Consider the following 27,268-nt stretch of genomic DNA (forward strand, 5'->3'; position numbering starts at 1 on the left):
CAAGCTGCCGTGAGCATTCAGATTCCTCGCTGTGATGAGCTCATCAAATGTCACTGCTGTCAATTAAAAATAAAAACAAACAACAGAAAATGATCTAAAAAAGCAGCTTTGCATATTTAATAATGACAGGTTATATTTTTGACAAGAGGAATGTGCTTGTTCAGTTGATCCAGAACAATGAAAACATTAAAAAACTTTTTTTAATGATTATTTTTGTGATAAGTGACAGCTAAAATAAATGGGCGAGTATCAAAATAAAACTCATTTGCAAGTATCAGGCGACAGATCAGTCGTTTAAAAGCAGAAAACGGCAGCTTTCCCCCGTCCCCATCTTTTTCCCCATTAAGCTTTTGATTCACCGTAAACTGTTTTGGATCCACTGATTGGACCAAAACTAGAACAAGTGAAAATGTCACCTTGGTATTTCTCATGTTTGATAAACCGACTGGTTGATTGATTGATTCGCTGAGAAAACAGCCCACTCCTAATAAACTGCTAAATAATACATAAGTTGAAAGCTGGGTGAGTTTAAAATGCAGGTGGGGTGTTTGTGTACTTTTTGAAAAAGTCTGAGGTGCTGCTTGACTGAAGGGTTCCCTTTGTGTGTGTGTGTGTGTGTGTGTGTGTGTGTGTGTGTGTGTGTGTGTGTGTGTGTGTGCAGTCAGGATGGTGGTGACTGTTGGAAAGAGAGAGAATGGGTGGGAGGGTTTGAGGGAAATAGGAGTTTCAGATGAGAGAAGGAGGGTGAGGGAGAGGGGTGGGGTGGTGGTGCAAGGGGAGACATGAGGGGGGTCTTAAAGAAAGAGCTGGGGTGGGGTGCACTTGTGTGTGGGAGGAGGTGAATGAGGAGGAGGAAGAGAGGGGGGATGTTGCTGGAGGGGAAGGGAGGAAGTGGTGGTGGGAGGGTGGTTGGCTCAGGAGGGGAAGGTGGAGTGGGTGGAAAGGGGGAGAGGGGATGGCGGGTATCTCGGGGGCGGAGCTGCAGACTGTATCCCCCGCCCTCGCGCTCGTCCGCGAGCCCCTCACAATTACCTGTTCCACCAGAACTGACGCGAGCGCGAGTTGGCGAGCACATGCCACGCTGGAAGAAGAGCCAAAAAGAACTGAAGTGAAACTGCGGCTGTGCAGCACCAGGCTCCCGAGGACGATTTAAACCAATCCACCAAAAAACAAAACAAAAAAACTCAAACCAAACTGTGTGTTTTTTAAACAAACCTCTGGAAGAGCCCACTGAGGATCTGTGAAACTCGCAAGGATGCACTTGTTGTCCGCCGGCTGCGCGTCTGCCGTCCTCCTCGTCGCGCTTCTCAGCCAAGGTAAGCTATTGTCTCACCGAGCGGGCAGCTGTGGCGCTGGAAGCCGCAGGTACGAGGGGAAAGTCCCGTACCTGCCGCACGCAGGTGCCTCCAAAACTTCAGCCCGGGGTTATCGATCACATTTCCGGAGAGAGAAGGAAAAAGGAATGTGGGTGTTTCGTAGTTATAAGTTAGTAGCCTGCAGTACAGTTTTATGTAGCAGCATGTGATTCACCAGGCTACTAACACGTCCCCTTTCTTTAAGAAAAGAAACTAAATGGGCTTCCTATGAGCCACAAACTTCGTGACCACCTCTCTCCATTGTGTTAAATTATGAATAACTTAAGTATGTAATCTGTTTAAAAAAAAAATTACTAAGTAGTTTCCTAAAACTCCGCACCTCGAGGTAAAACTGTCCTCCGCATGCAGCTCATGTCTTTAAAAGTGACTTTTCTTCTCTATAAACTGCCCATTGTGAGGTGGTCATCCTCACCCAGTGTTAACATGTGCTCAAGCCATGATGTCATAACCACCACCATGTCTAATTTTTTTATGTGCGTGCGTGTGTGTGTGTTCTGTTAACACGGGCTGCTGAGCAGAATGATGCTGGCTCACATCCTGTATGATTTATTTTAATTATGGGCTGTCTGTTAGGTGGAGGGAAGCACTTCTGACAGGCTCCTAGTAATTACACTGGGATGTGGGCAGTTGTAATGGTTTGCACAAGTGATTAAGTTTTAGCAGAGAAATTTGGAACTTTCTGTGTGATTTCAGTGCAGCTGTTGTGCTTTCAGTGTTTTTTTTAAGCTGGATTTTCATGATTTTGCTATTCCCTCGCTCATGGTGATGAAACCATGGCAAAGGATGATTCTTTTTTTGAAAACGTGCTCTTGATGTTGGGCGTGGTATGTAGTGTGCCTGTAGATTTCCATACAGTCTCCTCTGTCACGCCAACAGGTAGCAGCGCCATGTGTTGGTGTCACTCAGTCAGGCCATAGGCAAATCCATAGGCTTTCAAGTGCTTCCTTGGGTAGGAAAGGGGCGGAGTGGCTCATATCACCCTGCTCCCCTTCACCTCGTCACACAACGGTGGCGCCTGTTGTTGTAAATTAACACCATGCAGCACCTATCAGTCAAGCTCAGGTGGTTTGTTTGAGAGGAAACGAATGGGCTTTTTAAAGTGTTTTTACACGGCGGTGCCGCTGCAGTGCCGTGCGCTCAGAGCACTGGAGGAGAGTGCTCTGAGTGGGTAATGAGGGCAGACTTTACGGTTGTCCACGCTGCTGTGTATTTACACATGTGGCCTCAAGTGATGGTGAAAACATGTGCGTTTGCTTAGACCACAGTTGGCGAGAAGAAGAGAGGGCAAAAGGTGAAGCGAAACTTGTCCGGTTTTCTCTTGCCAATTTGCTCAGTGCGAGCAGAATCTGCCTGAAGGTGTTTATTGAGTTTTGGATTTGCAATAAAAACTGCATCAATACTTGTAATGAAAAAACAAGCCTGTGTTTTATTATATTTGCTTCACTGAAGGCCGAGCCATGGCTGCTACCAGACACAACAGAAGGGGGGGAGAGAGAGTCCTGAATTAGTCCTGGAACAAATATTCCAGAAAGATGCATCTGTTTTTTGTTCACCGCCTTGTCTCCACCCTTCCCCCACCACCACCGCCGCCACCCTCCTCACCTCCCCTCCTGAACAGACAGACAGTGCTCCGTGCCACAGCTGGTATTACTTGTCAGGCAAGTGGGGTTCTCCCCTTTTTTTTGCTAATGGACTAATCTGTTGAGGGATGGGTGAGGGGGTGAAGGGGTCACCCAATTTCACCGGAGATGGGTTCGCTCTCCTTTCTTTCATCTCTAACTAGGTTGTGTCAGGACTTGTCTCCTGAACGTTTTGATGTTAATTCCTAAGGAAAGAAAAAAAAAGAAAGCAGCTTTAATTGTATGTTTGAGTTACATGTAAGATTTTGTACAAGTGTTCATTTGGGCGCTTGTGCACGTCTCATCTTGTTTATAGGCAGCTTCCTCTCGATGTTTGAAGACTGCTTGTGGTAGTTTCTCCTTTGAAAAGAGATTTCTTTGTGACTTGGAAAGTATTGTATTCCTTCATGCAAAATTCAGATGCATTGAAGGGAAGGACGACAACTCAAGCGAATCATGGCTTTGAATAGAAATCCAGCATCTGCACTTCACTTGCTGTCAATTTGAGGCCTAATCTCTTCGAGTGGCTGAGCCATTTGTTGATCAAAATCTGGAAATGGCCACGTTTTTGCAAATGTAGAGAACCTAATCCCATTCTGTAATCAAAGTAGAGCAAACGCATGGGAAAGGAAGACAATCTGCTAAATTTAAATGCCTAATTTGGTCCACCAAATAGGAGTAATCTGACTGGCAACATCTTAAGCCAATAAAGGGAGCAAACCTTCCATTCATCCATAATATATCTCACTTATTATAATAGGAATGCTTCAAATAGTCCCAAAAGCGATATCTATACAAGTTATTATCCTGCTGGATGCTTAACCCGTATTTGGCGGCTCATAATGTCTCTCAAAAGGCTGTGTAGGACTCTCAGTCGTATGTGTGGAGCGAAAGTGTGAAGTGGAATCTTTTCTGGTATCACACAGTTAGTGCTCTTGTGTTTCGGATGAAAAAGACCATTTTATTGAGTATGAAGTGAAGCAGATGCTATTACTCACCCAAGAAGCACAAAGCAAGTGAGATATAAGAAAGAGACAGATGTTCACACAAGAGACTTAGGTTTCTGTGCGCTTGTTTGTGTGCATCATGTGCTCCTCGGTCTCGATCAGAATAAGAAGTGGAAGTTTGAGCAGCAGGCAGAGCTGCTGCTGCTGATGGAGAGGAGGGGGAAAAAACAAAACAAAAGGGCTCCTCAAACAAGAGAGGGCCGTTTAGACAGGCGAGGTCATACTGTAAATTAGAGCAGCATTATGGTGGAGAGGCCAGTGTCACTTCCCAACGGGGGGTGCAGAATTCCTAACAGCGCTCCTGGCACCAGGACTTTATAGCGGGGATGTGAGGACGTCGCTGGAATAAGCAGTCACAACTTTTTAAACAACGTTTTAAATTCCAAAATAACTAAAAATAAAGATGGAAGTTTTGCGTGAAACTTAAAATAACCCGGGGTTACGATGAAATTAAAGCTGTTAGAGTCTTTGATGCGGCACGAAAGAGCAAAGAGCAGGGTTTCATTGCAAATCTTAAACTAGGAAAGCTCACATAAAAGGCGATCATTAACCTGCTCTACTTCTGTGAGAGGGAGAAAAAAAAAGGCTTTGGATGCTACAGTTTCTAAGAAACCAGGCCGGTGCTTTAGTTTTCCCCCAGAGAAACGATGCTTATGACAAATGTGCATCTTTACCATATGGCGTGGTGCATTGGGCCTGCCCACATACAGTACACCGAGAGCTTTAGTGCTCAGTGGTGCAAAAAAGAGCTTGGCTATTTGTATTTCTAATGTAGTACAGTTCGATAGAAACAGTGTAATACTAATTTCTTTTCGGTCTTTGTCTGCTCTGCCCCCCTCACGCAGAGGGTTGCAGCGGTGCACACACACACCCACACACACACACAGGCGCACTCCAACCACACTCTTGTTTCTCTCGGCCCCCAGCAGGACACTGAACAGGTGGAGGAGTGTGGGGAGGAAGGGGGGTGGTCTTTTTATGATTCCTGTTTGTGTGTATAGTTACCGCAAGAACAGCTTGTTCCCATCTCTAAGCTTAATGATAACTTTTCAAATTGCAGTCCTATTATTCACTTAAAGATTTTTGCAATATTTTTAATTCCTTCTAAAATGTCATTGCCAAACCAAACTTCACCTTCAGATTAGATGTAGCGCGACAGCGTCGAGAAATATGGGCGAGTGCGTGAACATGCTGAGCTTCCTACATGTCAGAGAGAGCAATTCCCTCTCTGCTGGACTGACCAAGCTGGGAGATGTATGAGTGGCTTTGCCTTGAGAAAATGAAAGGACTTGGGTGGCAGAAGTAATCACTCTCAGGCAATGACTCAATGAGGAAAAAGGTCTTTTGTTCGCCTGTGACAGTTTTACACACGGGATTATCAGTAAAACAGCAGCAAGTGAATCTTAATTACACTTTGGTGATTGGCTTGCCCTACTTTCAGAGCCTGAGTGTGCGATATATTCCATTTTTATAATCTCAGCCAAAATTGCCTTTTCAGTTGTCCATTTCTTGTTTCAATTAACTGCTCAGGTTCAGAAAATTGTTTAAATTTAGCACTTTATTGACTTTTTATACATTCCGCTTTACAACTCGCATGCTTACACTGAATAAAATAAAGTGAGAGGAGTCTTTATGATACTTTACCAGACAGATTAATGTCTCATTTCCCCCCCTTTCTCTTGTTTGTCACTGTCGTTTAAATAATGGTTTATTTGTTATCTGAGAAGAGGCACCACAGTTCCATTGTTTCAGCTATAAAGGAAGACTTAACAACATGAGAGCGATAACTGTGCAATGCAGTGGTGCTTCTTCCTTATTTATGCAGGAAAACCCCCATTGATGTGCACGAAGCCACTCGTGGTTTTGGTGAACGAGGAGCGGCACCCTGAGATTGGTCGGTCCTTGGTTCGGGGACAAAAAGTGAGGTTGTTTCGGTCTTTTGTCATTGACGCATCCCCCAGCTTTCACTGGATTCCTGTGGTCTCCCACTGACTGTATTGTGACGCTGGCTCTTTTTAAACAAATGAGTGTATGATAGCGACTTCTTGCTCCCGCTGCTGTCTTTGTCATTAATATGGAACAGCACACACCCCTCAGAGAGGGCACAGAGTCGCTGCTGTCGGTCCCGGCGCTTCACATGTGCAACCTGACTGGGGGGAGCGTCTCCCCTCCAATTGAAAAGCCTGTGGCCACACCCATCTTTAACAGGGCCTGGATCTTTGTTCAAATCCTCCATTAGAGTTATTGCTCTGTTTTAATGAATTCTTTGAGTGGCACCCCCTCTTCCATTAACTGTGATGTTAATGAGCTGACCTCGGTTTTAGGAATACCACAAAGGGACACATCTATATGGGAAGCCACATGGTGGCTGCTTATGTGGCCTTTGTTTTTTTGTAGATTACATTTAATGGGCCACTTTTTCCTTATTCAAATTTATCCTGTAGGTAAAAGAAAGACAAAGCCACAAGACCACTGACAGGAGAGTCTCACCACATGGGGGCTACCAGTAGCAGGATGTCCCTCCTGCCCTTAAAAGGGGGTCAGACCTCTGATATTTATCCCTGCACTCTCATAAAAACCTCATTGCTTCTTTATATATGTACAAGAGACACTGAGCAAGATAGAAGGCTTCTGTTATATCAAACCTATATTTTTTCTTTGTCTGTGGTTCAAGGGAGCCAGGCAGGTTGACACAGCTTTTGTGCTAAAGGTGAAACATTCATTCCAAGCCTCGGGCCACTAATAAAATGACACAGAGTTTTGTCTTCCCATTCATTTCTGAATCACCCTCTGTTGGCTCCAAAGCTCTTTTGCAATACTGAGAAGTTACTCTATTCATTCCGACACTGTTTAGCAGTTTTTCATTCATGAAACATTGCACTGCTCCCGGTTACGTTCCACCCTTGGGACGCAACAGGGAGGTTTTGTCTGCGTTTGACCTCAGTATTCACATTCTCGCCATCTTAAAAGCTGTTTCTTTGTGTTGTGCTGATGTCCACCATCCTCCCTTCATAGACTGCAGCAGCAGTCTGCAGTGCCTGAAGCTATCTTTGATTACATGCTGCTATGGCTGAACTTGTAAGGAGACAGGAGTTCCCATTCAGGGACGACTTCCTTTCACAGAGGATAGCAACAGCATATCCGTGATTGGTATTAAAAGCCCATCATTCTGACAGTGTTTAATATCAAACAACAGGAAAAATTAAACGAATGGCGGATCTTTCTGAGTCACCAATGAGTCAATACACTGATGACTGCCATGAACATTTTATAACAGTGTAATACGTGCTTCTAAGATGAGTACCTTAGTCTTTAAATGAAAGAATTTTCAGGTTGTTCTAAAAAATGGTCGGTGTCTCTGTAAAGATATTCTTTGGAGGATTTCAGCTTGCACTATTTCATAGGGGTTAGTGGTGGCCGATACAGGCTCAAACTTATATCACGATATTTCAGGAAAAATACTTATGATGATATAGAGAAGAAATGCTGTAAATGTTTAATAACTGTAAGTAAATGGGGATTATTTTCCATCCTTCTTTTGCGAGGGATCCTTTTATTAACTGCCTAATTCAAAGTGTGAATTTACTAAAACAAGGTGCCAGCAGCAGCAGCAGCAGCAATATAGCACAATAATTGTGAAACAGCAACAACATCCAGTGACACAGCATGAGTCAAATGTAGCCTTGGTAGTGTTTCTCTGGAAATTTTCAGTAAAAGTATAAAATAACCTCTTAATACTTTTGTTTAACAATGACTAAAGTAATTTAACCTTGTAACTCACCAGGACCCGTACAATAGTGTCATATAATAATCTTATGCTGACCTTTGTAACCAGCTGCTTTTCCACCGTGTCAACGCATCAGTAATTTCAATCCACTGATTGCTTTTCCTCTCACAGGAAGAGCAGTGGAGCAGTCTCATGTAGTGTCACTGAAGCAGTACAATGAGTGCTCCGGTGACACTCGGTGGAGTTATTTGTTTAGTTTTGGGTCGCTAGTATCCCCGCCTTTATAGACTGGTTTGCCCTTGATAATGTGTTTTTGCCTGGAGAGGTGAAACAGGTTTGTTGTTTCCTCGTTTAACCAGAACATTTTTCGCACATTTTTTGGAAAGCACTGTGCTCAACAGCAGCAGACACATCCCTCTCACTCTCAGACATGCCTGGGCTCATCTCCTTGTTGTGCACACTAAGAAACATAAACACATAATGCTATAGCAATAAGACATTTTTATATCATGTAAAAAATATATACCAATATATACCAATATTATCGCAGATGATATAATATGGAACAACCATATTAGGAGATGTTACCATAAGTATCATAAGTACTGTAGGTACTGCAGGCAGTACACATACCAAGGCTGCAATTCTTCTAGAGCTGAAGGGGGCAGCATAGGTACACTGTCCTTGTATGCTGAAGAAGACGGATGGCCACAAGCACAGGAAAAACTACACACAGAAGAAGGTGACTAGGTGACCCAGTAAGAGTTGGGTGATAGTAAAAGTAAAAACATACATACGATGCTAACATGTTTTTCATACCCAACAAATAAATACTTCCAATTTAGCAAAACAGGCAAATACCAGCATCCAGATTTGTTCGTTCGAAAAGATCCAAAGTATTATCGTTCTTACGTTATTCTGAGACAGTATTGTTAGCTAATGTTAATGTAAATAACATTATATTTCATAGTAATGTTACTAGGCTACTCGGCAACCATCCTGGCACTGTTCTGGGACCTCCTCTCCTTTCCACCTGCATATGTGGAGTAGATAACAGATACGACACTGATTAAGTCAGAACCAGCTTGAACGGAGGATCTGGTATGAAAAAGGGTTGAAAAGCAGTTTGCAGAGGTGTAGCAACACTGGACAGGCAACAGCAACTCAAACAGCACCTCTTAGAAGAGTTAACCAATTCTATTTTTGAATGGTATCAGCTTAACCACATCCTTATGCGGACTGGTATGTAGATAAGCTGATATCGAGAACTGCTGCTTTGCAGTGTCTGAGAACTAATGTATGCTTGATGAGAAAAGTTCCAATGCACAAAGATTCAGAAATCCTTTTAATGTTACTCTGGTTTGTCAAATACACATCAAGGTTGCCACTACAATAAGCAAACTGAAACCTGAGGCAGTTTAACACTTGAAAAGTAATTAGACAAACTGAAGTAATTAGCTAAACATGAAAGATAAACATTTAAAACTGTTTACTGAAATTATATGCTGAATTATATATATAAAAAAAGATAAAATAAAGGGAAATCCTAAAACATAAATCAGTCCATGAAATGAGGATGTTGTGATTTCCCTTCTGAAGTTGAGGCCTTCTTTCATTCTAGTATGTGTTTCAGTTGAGACTTGTGTTTGGACCCCTGGGCATGCATCTCCTAATGTGCAGCTGCCTGGAAAAAGTTAGAAGAACTGTAATCCTCACACCAGATTACAGTATGTTACTCAAAACTGTTTTTTTGTTAATGCATCTGCAATTGCAGCAATGTTTCCTCGCATTCAGCTTCAATTTTTATTCAGAGGAGTCAAGTGGTGGGTTTTTGCGTGGCAGCTACCCCTCAAGCGATGCTTTGGCTGATGCATGACTTGTTGATGTGTTAGATGCTTCGTGATAAAATGCTCTGCTTTGCTGTTAAGTATTCGGCTGTTCTGCTGCCAGACCTTACGAGGAAGGTGAAGAGATGCTTGTCTGGTAATTGGATGCAGTACTTAATTTTCTAATGGGACGACTTAAGAGGTCAAGTAGCCTTGTGTTCCTGGAGAGAATTTCAAAGCATTAAATATCCCACTGGTGCAGTTTAAATACATATAATTGACTTGACTTATCCTCTAAATGCAAAATTCTCTGCATGTATCACTTTTAATCTTACTGTGGCTTTGCTGTAAAGTGGTCACAATGGAAAACAGCGGGGATATTTAATAGTAAACTCACTATTAGCTTGTTAACACTGGCCCTTGTCACATAAAAAAATTGCATTACTGCTATTGCTGGCTAGACTATAGAATGAGGATGTTGCTAAATGAGCTTTGAAGTGTGTAATTTTGAATAATGAAGAAGCCAGAATCCATTACCCTGCCATTCCTGTCCTCCCTCATACAAGTAGAAGCTATAGAAGAGATAACACATCATTTCCTCTTATAATGATGCCAAGATCTCATTTAAATGTTCAGGGTCAAACAGCAAAAAAATTAATAAAAAAATAGAAAATTGAGAGCTGAAAATAAAAGCTATAAATGTAGGTTTGGGATGTTTTGGTTGAAACCTAATGGATTTTCGACTCCTTTTCATGAAAATCTCAGGATTGATTGTCTTATTGTGAAGGGCTTGCCAGAGCATGCTGATTTATAAACAGAGCCACCACCTATGGATGCGCTAAACCAAGACAACATCACAGCCAGAGTTTGTTTTTACAGGCATATTGGTTCAGAATACAATATTTCCCAGTGGGTTTCTAATAATTGGACAACTTTGTTACCTTTCTCCTTGGGGCAGCATTTGTATAGATATCATGGTTGAATGGCTATATTTCTTTTTGTGATGTCTCTTGTGTAATGCATTTTCGCGTCACAGGTCATTTCATCGCCTAATATGCATGTTCTTTATATTACCAACAACTGAAGACAGTAAAGGCCTTTTCTTTTTGTCAGTCTTTACGAAGCTTAGCAGTGCTTTGGCCCAAATACATCAACATACGTCGATGCTTGTAGTAACAATACCAGCAGGTGTTTAGCACAAATAATAGTTCTTTATATACTTGTCAACACCCTTTGCTGATGTTGGCGCATTATAGAAAGGAAAGGATTCACCAAAGAGACACTACATGCACAAAAGCATTGGGCTGCACTTAATCTTTTAATTGTTTTGTGTTTTTAGCCTCATAGCCACAGGTGTATAAAATCAAGCACCCAGCCATGCAGTCTGCCTCTGCAATCATTTATAAGATTGAGTCATTCGAAAGAGCTTACTGAATTCAACGATTGTACTGTAATAAGATGCCACCACCAGTCAGTTTGTGAAATCTCTTCCCCCCCTAGATATTAAGTGGTATCACTGCTAAATGGAAGCATTTAGGAACCACAGCAACTCAGGCACAAAGTGGTGCTGAGCCACATGGCGCGTAAAAGGCGCCAGCGCTCTGCTGACTTCTTCTGGCATTAACATCAAAAACCGCGAGCTTGGTGGCATGGGTTTCCACGGCTGAGCAGCTTCTGCAGGTGTACTGTGTAGGGTGCCCAGTATTTTTGTCCATATAGTGTATGAGTAATTTCCCATTTCCTGCTCAGTCAAAAGTCAAAATATATTTGCTTTAGGACCTTATTAGATAGAACATTTGCATATTGGTCCATTGGAGAAGATGGTGCCATCAAAAGTTCAAGCCACCTAATAGCGTTACTGATACTTGTTCATTGGGACCAATGCAAGGACTGAGCTTTAGGAAGTAATCACTGTCTGCATGGGTATTCTTTATACATACAGTATGTATATAATTGCAGTTGAAGTTACTATATATTGAAGAGGACAAAAGACAGGTTCACAGGTTATTATCTTTTTTACATTGTGCATATTTCATAAACCACTTAGCAGGTCTTTATAGAGGTACCCCTTGCTTCTACACCAGCTGTCATGATACTCTGCTACATGTGCTGCAGTATTGTAAAGACTGCATATTTCACAACACCTTTTCTGAATTGTCTTCCTGGATCATGTTATGCAAACAAAAGTTTAGATTGGTGCATATTGGGCGGCAGACACCCTGATGTGTAAGAGGCCAGTAGGGTTAGGGCTTGTTAGAATATGTAACACAAAATGTATTTGACAAAGATATCGTGTATGTTTGACATTAGATGGTGAAAGTCAGCAGCCTTCTCTATATATCAGGACTGAATGGTGAAGCAACCTACAGACAAGCCCGGTGTTTTTGTTCAGTTTTAAATCATTTTTTGGACTTCAAGGGAAGCCTTCACCCCCGAGACCTTGTTTTTGTCTGGCCGTGAAGCAGAAGCAGCACATGGCTTTGGAGGACTTTCTGAACAGTGTGTTGACTCACTTTGCTTGAAGGGGGATAGTCTGTGCACAACATTCCCATGGAGACTTTTGTTCATGAGCTCTTCAGGCCACATTGCTCATATTTTGAACACCTTTCAGTAGCAGAAGAGTTGTTGGCACATTTTTGCTTATTGACAGGTTTTTTTTGTGAAGCGGGATGTCTCGCTGCTGCCAGTACATCTCACTATCTGACAGATCTGCAGGGCTTTTTTATGCGCTTGTTTGGGATGTACCGCACAGGACAAGAAACAGAGTGAGGTTGGGTGGGAAGCACTGCAACCATAGGGTGGATGGTTAAAAGCACTTAGCTTGATGTATAGCTTCTCCTCATGTCATGATGGAAGAAGAAAATGTAATAGCCACCGCTAATGAAATTATTATGCCTTAAAGGTCCTTTGTAACCAAGATGACTGTGACATATACTGAATTACATCAACTAAGAGCGGTTATCTCATCTCATAGAAACAAAAGGCACAAACAAAAGAACCAGATTTGGCCTGTTGTGACAGTTTTATGTGTCTTTAGACAACAACAAAAAAGAAGTATAACACTAATGGTGACCTTGTGTGGACAAAAGATAAAATGCATTTTGGATGTAGGTGAATTTTTTGCATATATTGCTAATCTCCAGCCTTTCACAGTCCTCCATCAAAGCGGACGTTGGTCCAGGGGTATTAAACATGAAACCACACAGACTTGATGTGCAAGCAGGTATATAATCCTTTGTATGTATTATCTGCATTCCATGTATTCCTCCCACTGCTCTCCGCTCTATTTAGCCAGCAGAGGCTTTACGACCCCCCTAGAGTCAAAAGCTGAAGCAGGACACAATTTGAAACCGTCATGCACTCTTAATACCAACCAGGCTGTTTGGCTCATTGGAATGGGGAACACTGCTTGCTCTGTTTCACAGTGAAGGGTTAGAAGGTCAGTTCTGTCATTATGAGTGCACAACAGCATACACGACTCTTTGCCCAACTAATATAAAAGTATCAGCCTTACCGCGGCAATTACCGGAGATGAAAGCTACAAAAACCATCTGCCGAACAAATGGAAATACCTACCTGTTAATATTTTCTGTTGTTTACAGCGTAACAAGACATACATTATTGATACGGCAAAGTAGGTGGCGTGAATTAAATTCATGCAATAATAAAAGCACTGCACATATTTCCATTCATCATCCATTTTGAGTTGGGAAAATATTAGGCCATGCCTCATGCAGCATCTAATGAGGCACTTTAAGATCGATAAGTGGATGCATTCTTGTTTACCCACGTAGAAAAGGTATGATTCCTGGCCTGATTTGCCTCCCCTCTTCTTTTTTTTCTTTTTTTCTTTCCACTGCTCCCATGAGAGGCTGTGTGTGGTTTGTTGCCAGGATGCTTCAAGAGGGGTGTGTTGTGGCAGCAGGTTTGATTGGTATCCTCAGGCACCACCTGAAACTGTAATATGGTCATACAGATGGCATAATAGTAAACACAACTGCTCCCGCAGGATCAATGGGCTACAAATGTTCAAAGGATTTCCTGCTCAGGGAGGTGTGGGGGCTGGGACTGGGTGGGGCCGCTTTTAGAGGAGAGCGAGCACTTGTGGGACAGGCAGTCAGGCAGGCGGGTACTTGAACAAAAGCTGATTGCAGTTGTGTAAATAGTGGAATCTGAAGCTGCCAGCTGGGGTAATAATTCAAAATAATAATAAAAAAAGATCATAATTCACTGAATTAATTACTAGAATGAGGATGCTTTTAGTCTGATGACTCAGTGGATGTTTCCATCTTGACCCTCCAGTTGGGCTATGTCGGTTTGCATATGTAATTTGCTGAGCATGAGTATGAGTGAGAACTGCATTGGTGATTGTCATCATTCATATGCGTCGCAATAAAAGGGCAAAAGAACCTCACATGCTCCCAGAGCCCAAAACGCTGTTTTTGTTCGATGGGCCAACACTCCAAAGCCAAAAGGATATTTATTCACAGCGAAACAAAACAGAGGGAAGTTGTGAATTGACTTAGCTGACTGGCAGAAATTTAAAAACGATCTACTTTGATAATTCATATTTAATACCAGTGCTCCCTTTTCTTTCATATTATACTAAAATGTTGATTTTTTTTGACATTTCATGGACAAAACAATTGTTATAATAAGAAATCTAATAAAAAAAAGTGTAATTTGATTGTAACAATGAGCAGTAGTTGTAGTCCTGATTTAAGCCTTGGCCAGGGCTAAGTGACTGTTAGAAAATGTCACATCACTACAAGATGTTCTGTGAATTTTCCTTTTTTTTGATTAATAAGATTGAAGAAAATGTTAAAAACTGCCATTTCCAGAGCTCAAGGTGACATCTTTAGATTGCGTGTTTCTCCACCAAAGATATTCGATTTACATTTACATAAAACTGAGGAAAGCAGCAAGTCCTTAATCTTCCATGCTGAAAGCAGATTTTAACTTGACTAATGACACAGACAGTGACTTGCCTATCAAAATTGTCAACTATTTACTTCTTTAGTTGAACTCACTCAATTGGCCACCCGTCCCAGAACCAGCCTGGCTTCCCTTTTTTCCCCCTCCGTTGCAGCATGCTGTGACTCCAGAGGACCTTTTTATGCTATTAATAAAACTGATTACAAATGATGTTCTGCCTCCAGTCCAGACAGCAGACACTTACCCTACAAGTCAGTCCTGCTCTAGTTGGCTCAGTTGCTTGAGGCGAGCGAAGCTGGCAGGTTTATGGCCAGTATGCAAAAAAAACTGATACCTCCTGTCTGATGTGATACCTCTTGAAGAGACCTGGTGAAACGACGAGCACTTTGATGTCAAGAAGGTTGTTTTGAATGTGTCGGGAATATTTTAAAGCTCCCTGTTAACACCTCTCACTGGGAAGGGGTGAAAAATCGAGGACGTTTTAAGAATTTGAGGATTCATTCCTTGTGCTTAGATTTGCAGATATCAGTTCAGACTTGTCAGTAAATTCAAAGCTCGCTCTACCCATTAATGTGAAGAGCTACTCACTGCTGCCTCCATCACTTCACCCCTTTAAACCTTAAATTTGTTTTATTAGACTGTAAACATTTATTTAATTATCCGTGTGACTATATTTTGAAGCCTTAATTGGGCTGATTATACTTTCCTGTGAGCGCTAGAGGGGAAGAAGGGCTGTAATTTTAATTAAATGTGCTAAAAATAGAGTTTTCCAAAAGCAAGTCCTACCCTCGGAGAAACCACGTCCGCTTATCCAGGCCTCATCTCAAATGCAGGCGAAACAGCATGAAACCGTAAGAACCATGTGATCAGATACCTGTTATCACAGCTGCGATAGATTCAGGAGTGTAGCAGGAGTTGCTGAAATCCAAAATTATGAAGTAGGAGAGCAAATCAGAGCTGCAGATGGTGTTTTCAGGACATATGTTGCCTCTCATGTTATTTCTACTACTTAGCCACAGCACAAATGTGGGATTCTTTACCATGCATGGGTTTCACTTGTAAAACTACCATGTGTTTCAGCACGGAAGGGACCAACAACTGGCAAGCAACAAGAGATTTTAAAAAAGTCTCTGGATTTGAAATGAAGCGCAACTTTAGGCCAATAAAATAGAAGGACTCTTATTAGCGTTTCAGCAAGTGCACGATTAGCCAACTTAAATTCAAAGCCTGTGTGATTAGGAGCAGAGTTGTTGCATGTGGATGCAAGCTCATCATTAGGCATGAGCGAGCAGGACAAATTCAATAATGCTTGTAGGATCCTTCAGTTTAATGAAGTTTGAAGGCTCCTTGGCATATGAGAATGTTATCACATTTAAATGGCTCAGAAATAATTAAAAATGAATGACTAGTTTCTAATCACATGTCTGAACTGCCTGGATTGAGAGTTAACAGGCTTCAGCCTTGCTGCGCACTACACAAAAGCAACATTTGAAATAAACTCTTACATTTTCCTCACAAGTCATTTCTGCTGTGTTTTTAAATGAGAAACTGAATGTTGAACTTCACTGGAGGAACAGTTCATTTTTGAGTCTTAAATGTGTTTAAACACATTTCTTTTCCGTTTTTTTATGCTTCACTTTAACCCTACGCCTCTTCAAATGCCTTCAAGGTGTTGTGCGATCATTTCCACATGTCACAACCCTAATTAAAATAAGCTTTATCTGTATGGCAGACAGATTCAGGTTGGAAATGGCCAGTTTTCCATTTTAATGGGTAGAAATGATACGATAATCCCTTTTGTCCGGCAAACTTGCTTGCAGGCCGTGTCTATTTTTAGGAAAATGACTTTGAAAGCAGAGAGAGGAGAGAGGTTGTGTGGTGGAGAACTTTAATATCCTCACGGTGATGGAGTTTTTAAACTTCTTGCCTGAGAAACACGGTCATCGTGACAGGGTCGAGACTTGGCGATCCATTAGGGCTTCTGATAGTGTCTCCTGCTGACGGGGAACATAAAAAGTCCAGTCTGTTCATTCACAAAGCCAGACCCTTGGGTGAGCTAATGTAAGCTCTTCCTGAAACAGAAGAATGAAGTCATTGCCAAAATGTTAGGCACCAAGTTGCATTAGGAGGGGTTAATGGATAAGTAGCAAGCGTTGAGGCCGTGCTTTGTTAATGGCCTAATGTTGCCTTTAATGGTACGTCATTAATGGGAGTTGATGGCGGATGTTTGGAGTCAGGACAGTGAGCTCTCTTCTGATCTGCCCCAAGTCTGCCTGCAGGCAACTCACAACCACTTCTCCCCTCGGGTCCCGTGGCCTGCGCCCCTCAAATACATAATTCACAACATAATGGATGTGATTTCTGAGTGCACTTACCACCCGTTCGCTCGAGCCCGCTGCAGTCTTAAGAGCACTCCCCGCACCCATGCAGCTCGTCTGCTGACGCAATTTATGACATTTTTTAAGAGGTTTTTACGGACGCTCGTGTGGTCGAGTGTGTAGAGGAGAACATTTCAAAGACTAACGATCACGCCACAAGATCAATTTCTAGGCAACCTTATGGCAAGTCATTTAGAGTGATAATCACCACTCTTGTAATGTGCTTTTATCTTTGCAATCTGCCTCGCTCAGAGAAAAATGACTCTGACACTGCCAATAATGGGAGTCGTGTGTCACAGATATGCTATATAAAAAGGTGCCTATGTTTTCCTTCATAATGTCTTTGAGCCTTCTGGAAACATTTATGTGTCTTTCAACTCCCAGTACCAACAAGAACTCTCTCTTTTTGTAACTCAGATATTAGTTTTGTTATAGGTCTTCACTGAAGGTTAGGAGAGCAATTTAAGCTAAATCAAAGCTGGATCGTCTGCTTTGATTGTGCTGTCATTGCTGCTGGAATGAGACGGCATTTTAGAGTAACTTGACCATAATTAATTTAAATATATGACAATGCTTCTCTTTTAGATTCTCATATTAAACTCACTGACTAATCAAAGGGAAAAATGCAAGAATGTGCTGCAGTTTCCTCATGTTTAGTTTTTTCTTTGTATGGTGTAAATCTTTACGTCTCTCATCAACCAGCTTCAAAGCTCAATAGTTGATTAATAATGATGCAAAAAGTCTGATTTGTGCTGTAATATATGTGCTTATATTGTGCAGAACTCACGACATCGTGCACTTGGTTCTGGCTGTCTTTTGTCTGTTTTGCTGCTCAGTTCTATGTTTTTCTCATTAACTGGATCACAGGTCAAACACAGACTGTGACAACACACCGTGCGTTTTCCACCGCACTCACTTTAATTTAATGATTTAATGGAAAACTTTTGTTGTCTGAGACATCAACAGGAAATATGCTCCCTTTTTTCACTCCCTCACAATCACACACCGTCTTCATTAGTTAAACAGAGTGAAACAGAGTGAAAACAATTGTCCTTAATGGACCAGAATGCAATGCAGTCACAAGGCAACCTGTGTTTTGAGATGTGGAGCAGGACTTGCGTCGTCCTCTGGGCTAATTATTTCGGTGCTCACGCTGCTATTCGTTCCACCTACACGAATAACCCGCAGCTGGTGCAGAGTGTTTGCACCTGTTCTCTGAGGATTATCAACAGGTATTCCGGGAATTGTAGGAAGCATGAGCAAGCAAGACATGATACAACTCGTGTAGTGTTTACCCAGAAGGTGGCACTCTTAAATTAACTTCCACAATGCAATTTTTTTTTTCCACTCGGTTACTGCTGGTAATATAACATTTCATGATTGATTGACTGAAATGATTAAAAAGACAAATGTTTTTGGAGTTTAGCAATTAGAGCTGAATCATCAGGACAGCAGATGTAGCATGTGTGACATTTTCATTTAAAGCTTGCTCAAACCTGTTTGTGTGTAAATATTTGGCGTCATCTTTCTCCAGCTGACTCCCACCCACTTAGAGTCAATTCGAAGAGCAAGCAACAACCAAATCTCCAAACTAATAAAATCTGTAAATAAAGAGTGTTGGCTGTTAGCTGCAACTCCAGGGCTAAAAAAAATGAGCAGTTCCTCAAACGGCCACTTGAGACTCGCACCAGAAGCGAGTCAATGCTCACAACTTTATAGCAGGAGCTTTTACAGCATGGGACACACAAAAACGCTGTTTTGATCTTTTGAAGCTTTCATGGTGGAGCAAAGTGGGGTGGTAACTTTTATAATAAGGGTTAAAGTTTCCATCGTCCTTTGCCTGACAGCTGGATGCCACACAGGTGACTATAGCTGGTTACCTCAGTTAACCCTTTAAAACCGGTCGGAGCGGGCACGCTCTGTTTTGGGTAACTATTTTTAAATCCCGGTAGCACTGCAACCACAATAATTTTTTTTGCATATGAAACCGGAGGAGTTGTACTTACATCTCATGCCATCAGCTTGTCCTAGGTCACGGTTTCCTTCCACATATAGCTTTGCAAAAACTGCATAAAAAGCGCTTGCAGCAACAAAAACATAATATTCCAGAAACACGCTTTGCCGATCTGATCAGCTGTTCATAGCACTTCCTAGGTTGGAATAGACGTCAGCCCGAACTTTCGCATGTCCGCCATGACCTGCCCGAAACCGGAAGTGACGTCATTTTCGCGGAAATGTAGTTTTTTTTTTACCATCAGGGCCTCATGAGCCTGTACTGGTGTTTTTAAAAGTTATGTTTGAATTTATGACTTTCTGTGTCGTTTCTGGGATGCTTTGGACTCATATTGCACTGCTGGAAATAGTTTATTTTGATGCATATGCTGCTTTTTTGCAAATTTGCACTATAATATTTATTTTCGTTTTTCCTGCAGTATATAAAAATTGGTGTATTTTAAAAATAAAACTATGAAGACACTCAAAATAAATTTCCTGTGGTGGGAAACTATTTTGTGCAACTTTTTTGTATTTACAGTTTTGAGGGATAAGCCTCTTACATTTCTCTAACTAGAAATATATGTTAAAAAAACAAAAACGATTTTCAATTTTTTTGTAGTTTATTGCACTTTTTGGCAATTTATGTATTTACTATGCACTTCTTGGCAATTTATGTATTTACTATGCACTTAATGCATACATATTATTAAAATGTGGGCTATAATGGTTGTATTGATGTATAGCAATTTGAAATGCTCCCAAAAATGGCACTACAGCATGTAAAAATATAATATAAGCTCTGGCGGACTTGGTTCTGTGGTAGGTCTTAAAGGGTTAATAGAAGTCACAGGGTTGGACCACTAGACCATTGTTCATGCAAGTAAAAGACATGCATTATGGCTTCATGTGTGGCCAACGAGCCATTGAAAAGTCTCAAATTTCAGTATTTTATTTGTATGTATTTGTATGCACTTACAACCCTTTGTAGCTTCTTGTGTTAGCTTCTAATTTAGCGCTCAACTCTCTCCTCACAGCTCCAAAAAAGACCAAATGCTAATTTGAAGCATTAAATTAGGAGTTAGAGGTGGCTACAATCACCTTCTTTGTGCAGCTTTAAAAGATCAGACATCTATAACATGAAAGGTTTTTCTTCAGCAGCGTGGTGCTTCTTTAGGGAGCCAGTCATTAATTACACAAGTGGATTAAAACACCTGAAAACAAAATAAATCTTTCCCTCCTTCTTGGGCCCTCGTCTCTTCCTTTGTTCTCTCGCCTCAATCCCTGATGAGAGGCAGAGGCAGCAACCTGATCCCTCAGCAGCAGGCCTGCACAGGTACCGGGGCCTACTCGGGACAAATTTGAAACTAGAGAAAATGGAGCCAGCATTTTTAGTCATAAGGGAACAATGGGGACTCGACAGGTGAGACTGCAGGCAATGCATTAGCCCCGTTCCCGCCTGCTGTGTTCTGTGGGTGTCTGTTGACCACACATGAAGCAGCAGCTGAACATTGTTTTCTTTTGCTTGAGGGGGAGAGAGAGAGCTGACTATATGTCTCTGTAGAGAATAAATATTCTTCACCGTGGAAGCTACGCTGTATATCTGGCGGGAGAGGAGTGTAAATCAGGTTAGCACGTCGGGCCAAGAGACAAAAGATCCACCTGCAAAACACAGCCATGACAGTTGGCCACCGCCAGCGACCTGATGTTGTTCTCTGTTGGCATGCAGGCTGCGGCTTCAAAAAGGCTGATCTCTTATCATTTTCAGGTTAATTGTCGAACTCTTAATAAATCTGTGATATCTGGCCGTCACCTTTCTGAATTAATTCCAGACCATAGACTGTATTATTTTCAGAAGCTGTAACTTCTAAGCCTGTGATGTGGTTCTGTGCCATTATCGCCGTGCTGCTAAGATTAGAAGGCTTCTATAGTTCTTTTATCAATAAACTACTATGTTATTTATCCTTTTAAGACTGAGAAATATAGCTTACAGTCCAGTTTCACACTACACTTAATATTCCAATATATTCCATAATCCAAGCTGCATTCTCATCTTTTGCACATCACAGATGGAGTAGACTTCAGAACTTGCTTAGGTTAAACCTGTATGTCACCCTTGAACAGTTTAATCTTTATTTCGATGATGTTTTGTGTAACGAACGCTCTTGCATTTCTTTATCTTTCTATCTAATAGTCATTGATGTCACTAGATAATGAATCATGATGGTGAACTTTGCATTTTTTGGGTTTTTTTTCAGTAATGTGAATAATGACGATGATAATAATATAAAAAAGGAGCCAGAGCCTTGAAGCATTCAGGGCAGCTCATCATCTTTGCATTCTTATGTTTTAAAAACCTCTCTCCATCCACTGCAGAGATTTCCAGATTTATCATGAATTCTTCGACCGGCTGTTTTGTTTGCCAAGCATTAGTGCTTTTGTTGGTTTTTAGAGCACAGTGGCCCAAAAAATGTTTCCATGCTGCTGAGGTGAAGGAGGGGAGCCATTAGGCTTAATAGACTCGGACTAATAATACCGTGTGTTGCACACTCTACATAATTCTCCATTTGCTGTCCATCCTCCTCCTCAGCAGAGCACAGGCTTATTTTGCCCTCAAGTGACAAACATGGCTCTGCTCAGTGGCTGGGTAAATGTGAGGGGTTTTTTATCTATTTTTATTTTAGTCTGGTTTATGAGAGCCTCTTTTTTTGAGCAACAATGTCACATGTACAGCTAAATAATCACTTGATTAGATCATTAGATGGCCAACAGAAAATGCGCGACTATTTTGACAAATGTGGTAACGTTAGATGAGTGCTGTGACACATTGCCGATGGAATCATTAAAGCTGTCTTCAAGAAAATAATTACACCAATCATCTTCTTGTGTCGTGGTATTGTAAACTGAATTGGTGCGTTTTGGACAAAAGAAGAAATTGGAACGTCTTAGCACGCCAGTTTGAACCAGCAAAATTTTCCATATACTTAATGCTAAAAAAATGTTGATCTTTGAAGCATAAGCATCAGACAACATACAGAAAATAAACTAGGCACCCGTGGCGAAGCTCAAATGACATTGTAGACATCAATGATAAAAATGCACCCATCAACAGCAACTTACTAACAAATCAAAGACGCCGCAGCAGCAAAACAACCTAAAACACTGTTCCTTCCTGACGAAAGCGGCGATGATGTGATAACAAGCATGCTACAGTCGACACAAATGCACTGGCATAATCACAAGCAAAGCAAACACGTCTGACCGTCAGCTGTCACTCGCAGTGCTGTTTGCAGCGACTGTATGGTGGCAGAACAGGAAATAAACTGGTCTTACTTATTAGTGATACTCCCAAAAGTGTCTTTTCAGAATTCACCCTGAAACATTTCATCAAGTCATAAATATCCAGTTGTTGGTTTAATGCTCTCGTGTCAGCAAACGAATAGCCAACATACTTGGGCTGTCATCATGAGTACTGCAGAAGCAGCTTGGTGATTCTGATGATCTGCCAGGTTTCGCTGTTTCTCAAAGATTCATTAGGAAGGCTGAAATTTGCTGCACCTGTTGGAGGTGTCGAGGGTGCTGTAGCACAGCTCACAGCCTGGGTAGTGCAAAGATTTTTTATTGATTATTTTTTCAATCCGTAATTGGTTTAGCAGATGAAAAGTTTAAAATAAAAGTGGAAAAAATCAACCTTTTGCAGTCTCTTGTGGTCAACTGTGAGGGCTTTAATCTGCATGTGTCATCCAGAACTTCTATTATATTCACCTGACTGTTACATATGATGAGAAAAAGAACACTCACACTTGAAGAGTCTAGATAAATTGAAGGGTTTAATTAAATAATCAACTAGTTGAAAATTTGACAGGTTTGCAGTTGTCTGAATGTTGGATGTGGATACCTGAAGTTTTTCAACACGGGTCTGCAAAGTGATTTTTGAACGTTACACTGAGAACATGGCCTAGCGAGCATGAAAATAAATTGGCCTGCTATTCTTGAGACTAATTTCCCATCCTAAGGCAAGGCCATGCATCGATTCAGTGTCATATTAATATCAAACAATATTGCAGAGTCTTCTCCATCATAAAACTAATAAATGTGTTAGACTTTAGACAACGTTTTTCATGGAACTTGTAGATAAGAATCCATAGAGAGTGGATCACTTATTAAAAACAAAAGAGACTAGGCTGGCCTAGTTCAGCTGAACTGCAGACAGAGCCTTTGGGGAACATTGCCAGAAAATGAAACCTTTGTCCCGAGTCTTTCTGTCCACAAATGGACCTTTTTTTTCCAGATTGGTTCTTCTCTGAAAGACCTCTATGCCGTTGAAGGTCAAAGAGACACGGGGCCATATCTTTAGGGTGTTGTGCAGCTTTCTGAGCCCTGAAACAGATGGTGCTTCATAAATGAGAAAAATGGTTCTAAATCCTCACCTCTCAAACGTTCATTTCTCATATTACAGCTTTTGTCGAACCCAAAGTGCTTCAACAAATTCATACCTCCTGCTTACTTGTGGAAAATGGCAATTATCCAGCAATCTTTGTGTGATAATCAATAAATAATTGCCGGCGTTTATCAAGCACAAGTACCACAATGTTCTTTGGTGTAGTAATTTGTAATAATTTGCTGTTTTTTCTTATAAGACGCACGTCTGGATTTTGTTGATTTCATTAAAATGTTAAAGGCCTGAAGTGTAACCTTGAGCTCTGACATGTCTAGTTGTGACTAAATGTGGTCATCAACCCTTTCACACAGAATAATTCAAAGGCTGAAAGAGCGGCAGCGCAGGCCAGTAGTTTTATCTGGTCATATTTAGGAACTGTTACATTGGCATGCTCCCAATTTAATGTTAATGTATTGACAATTACAGTACATCCTAGTCAAAACTTTATGAAAGGAATCTGAAGAGAAGCTCACTTCTAACCAATGACAGCAATACTGTTAATAAACTGGTGTTTTTGCCAGTGTTAGCTTCTGTTAGCTGCTGTTAGCCAGCGTTAACTCTGAAGTGGATGTATCATTGCTGGACTTCATTATTTAGAGTACGTTTTTGCTTTGGTGAAGGAGACCTTCTCTCTTAAGAGAGAAGTAGCCTTGTTTTCTCACAAACTTGTAACTATATAACTGAATTTCAAAGGAAAGAATGTGGATCCGACGACAGGTACGTCCATCTTTTAGATCTGTGAGAGCCACACTAGACAAGACGTGCTGCACTTGTTGCAAACAGGCAGGCTCTGAGAGAAAGCTCCTTTATTTGACAAGGTAAAGCAAAAATCCATCAGTGAAGAATGTATTAATTAAGTTTATTACATTATCTCAGGTTAGTACAATATGTCTGACTAATTTTTACCTGTCCAAAAATAAAAATCAGCAATTGACTTTATGACACGTCAGATGCCGTCAGTCTAATGGAAAGAAATGCATGCCTTAAAGCGGCTAGAGCTTTGGATGTAAGGATTTTTCTCTCCCAGTGGGCTCACGCCAGTGTGGTAAAAAAAAGAAGAAAGAAAATAGAAGCTGATGCTCTCAGTTTTATGCTATAAAGACAGTGACAGGCAATTACAGCGAAGAAGAAAAAAACCGAAAAAGCTAAATTATAGAGCACGCATTGTTGACGTTTGGAATGGTGGTTCAGCCTGCAACAAAAAGAGGAACTGTGCGAGAGGGATGTTGTGCAAGCTGTGCTGTCAGTTATCCATCAGTGACATGATTACACCCCTTCCCTCAAGAGAGACAGACGGAGATAGTGAGGATGTAGCTGTGTATTTTTTTTATTTTTTTTAAGAAATCTCTCTACAGCTAGCTGGTCTGGAACGTTTCCTCAGCGTGAACTGATACTGTAGCAGAATTTAAATACAGTCATGTGCTTGTCATAGTAACGCACGAGCTGAGCGTGTGTACTCAGTGAAAGAGTTGGCAAAACAACAGCCTGCAAAGCTCATTTATTACCAGATATCTCCTAGGATTCTTTGGGGACCCCGGTGGTCCTTCTGACACCTTTCCGTGTGACAGAAGCGTTGCGACAATTTTTCACGACAGCGAGTAATGAGAGTTTGAGCTTATTAAACCAGTGATCTCTCTCATTTGAGGTTCTTAATATGGCTAATCAAAATTCAGCACTTGTTAAATTATTAAAGAAGAGACAAGGACGAGAGGCAGAATGTCACGGGAGGTTAGGTTTTCTTTGATTTCTTGCTCCTTAGGCAAACGGCGTTCACTATAAGAATCTAGCCTTTCCTCGAGTATTATTGATCCAGTTGAAGTGGTTCTGTCTGCCCCTTCACACTGAACCGCTTCTGAAGCAAGGCTATTTGCCATCAAGTCTTTGTGGACATGCGCCATGGGATCCCCATTCAGTGCACAATCCTCATTTTCAGCACTTAATAAGTTTGGGCCTCGGTTTTCTTTTGGTTGTTGCAGCTCAAAGGGACACACACAAACACACACACACACAAATAGGAGGGCGTAAGGTAGCAAAACAGGGATATAGAGACTAATGCGGGGAGGTTGCTGATTTCCCTGGTGAGTTTATATCTGAGCTGTCGTCACCTGTCTCTTCTCGGGAATAGAGGTGCCTTAATCAGGAACATAAAAGTATCTCCTGCGGTGCTGCCTCCTGTCTCTGTCACTCGCCTGTCTCTTACTTGAGTTACCATTGCCAGAGTAGCAGCTAATTTTTCATGTCCAGTGTAAGAAAGAGAAAAAAGTACAGTGAAATTCAAATTCAGACGAGCAAACACGTTTTTTTGGGGTGGTTGACGAGACTAAAAAGTCTGTAATGCTTTTTGTAAAACTACCAAATGACGTGCACTAGAATCTTGTCTTACTTTAGCCCATAGCTTTAGTTTGAAATCCCAGAAATACTGAATCTTTTAAGCAGCCTTCAAAACCGACTTTTTTATGAGCTTGACACAGAAAATGCAGTTTTTTTTTGGAGTAGTACTTTCTACACAGCACTATCCCAAATTAGTGTTTGTTTATTTCTGTTATGGGGATTTTCTTTGTGAATTAATTTCTGCTAAAGAAATGTACGTTGGTTCTTGTGTCCCATATAACACATGGCATGAAATGTGTCCTCATTTAATGTTTTTAGTCATTACATTTTGCTAGGAAACTGGGAAATACGTTCAGCAGTTTACTGACACATATGAAAACACGCATGTTCATGCAGTACATCTATGGAGGCAAAACCTCAGCTTGTGCAATTCGAATGAGCTTAAAGGTCAATACTTTGTATGGCCTTTATTTTTCAACATTGTCTGAACTCTCTTGTAATTTCTTTAAGATGATACCTCACTGCTTCAGTAATGTTGAAGTCTAGGTTCTGGGAGGCCAGTCAATGACTGATCTATCAGGTATGCTTTTGCTACATTGGCGGTATGTTTGGAATCATTGCCATGCTGAAAAATGCAGCTTCAAACTGCGATAGAGCCTCCACTGTGTTTTACAGATGGCTGTAAACACTCACACTCACCTCCCAAAAATTTCAGTGTTGGATTCGTCACTCCATCAGACCTGTTGCCACTGACTTTCAGTCCAGTTCTTGGGTAATTTGGCACACCTCAGCCTTTTTGCCCCGTTTCACTTCCTTAAGAATGGCTTCTTGACAGCTACGCTTCCACTGACATCATTTCTGATGAGGCTTCAGTGAGCAGTAGACTGATCAACTGAAGGGCCAGATCCTGTGCAGGGTCCTTGTTGGATTTCCTTCTTAAAGACAGATACTGGTCACCTGTCCAGTTTTCTCAGTTATTTTAAGGACGCACTGCCAACATATGTGTGTCAAACTGTGTTATGTTTGGCATTTATCGTAGATTCACATAAAGAACAAAATGGGAACAAACTATGTGTTTTTGTGACTGGCTGCTGGTAACAAAGTCCCAAAGATACAATTTAAAATTGATGCTTTGCCAGGTTTCCTGTTATGTGTTTACACAACACTGGCTGAACTGGAATTATGTGTCTTTTGGTTCTTGGATTATTCATAGGTTAGTGTTAAGTGGCTTAAACAAACAAACTAAAGGAAACTTTAGTTATGCTGAAACTGGACTGAAAATGAGTGAAAAAGCAGCCCGTGTCCAAAGAAAAACGTCAAAAAGTTGGAGAATTTTTGCTTCTGCTTGGAAGTGAAATTAAAACAAATGAGGGGTGACTGAAGACGCTGCACAGTGCTGGATATAGTAAGTATTATATTATATAAAAGTGTTATTACTGTCTTCAGACATACACCAACAAGGTAAAACCATAAGGAAGTGGTAAATGTTAAATATCCTCCTCATCATATAGACAATGATTACAAGCTGATGATTGGTATGCATGGTGTAAACTTGTGTGTATTTGTCAATGGGAAGTCGCTCAGTTCACCTACTTTTGTTGCAAAAGGATTACCTTATCTCAGCGAGCAGCAGGAG

The 27,268-nt window shown here is 41.2% G+C and overlaps 1 protein-coding gene across 2 annotated transcripts in view; it reads left to right on the forward strand.

Annotated features, from left to right (window-relative positions):
- The first annotated feature begins 1,027 nt into the window (after window positions 1–1,027).
- LOC116335954 (CD166 antigen homolog) overlaps window positions 1,028–27,268 on the forward strand; it is a 45,772-nt gene continuing 19,531 nt past the window's right edge. For both annotated transcript variants that reach the window (XM_031759744.2, XM_031759752.2), the window contains exon 1: window positions 1,028–1,316. In XM_031759744.2, the coding sequence (XP_031615604.2) occupies window positions 1,256–1,316 (61 nt within the window). In that variant the 5' untranslated portion in view covers window positions 1,028–1,255. The remainder of the gene's footprint in view (window positions 1,317–27,268) is intronic.

This window comes from Oreochromis aureus, linkage group 14 (assembly GCF_013358895.1).
Source record: "Oreochromis aureus strain Israel breed Guangdong linkage group 14, ZZ_aureus, whole genome shotgun sequence".
NCBI classification, from domain to species: domain Eukaryota; kingdom Metazoa; phylum Chordata; class Actinopteri; order Cichliformes; family Cichlidae; genus Oreochromis; species Oreochromis aureus.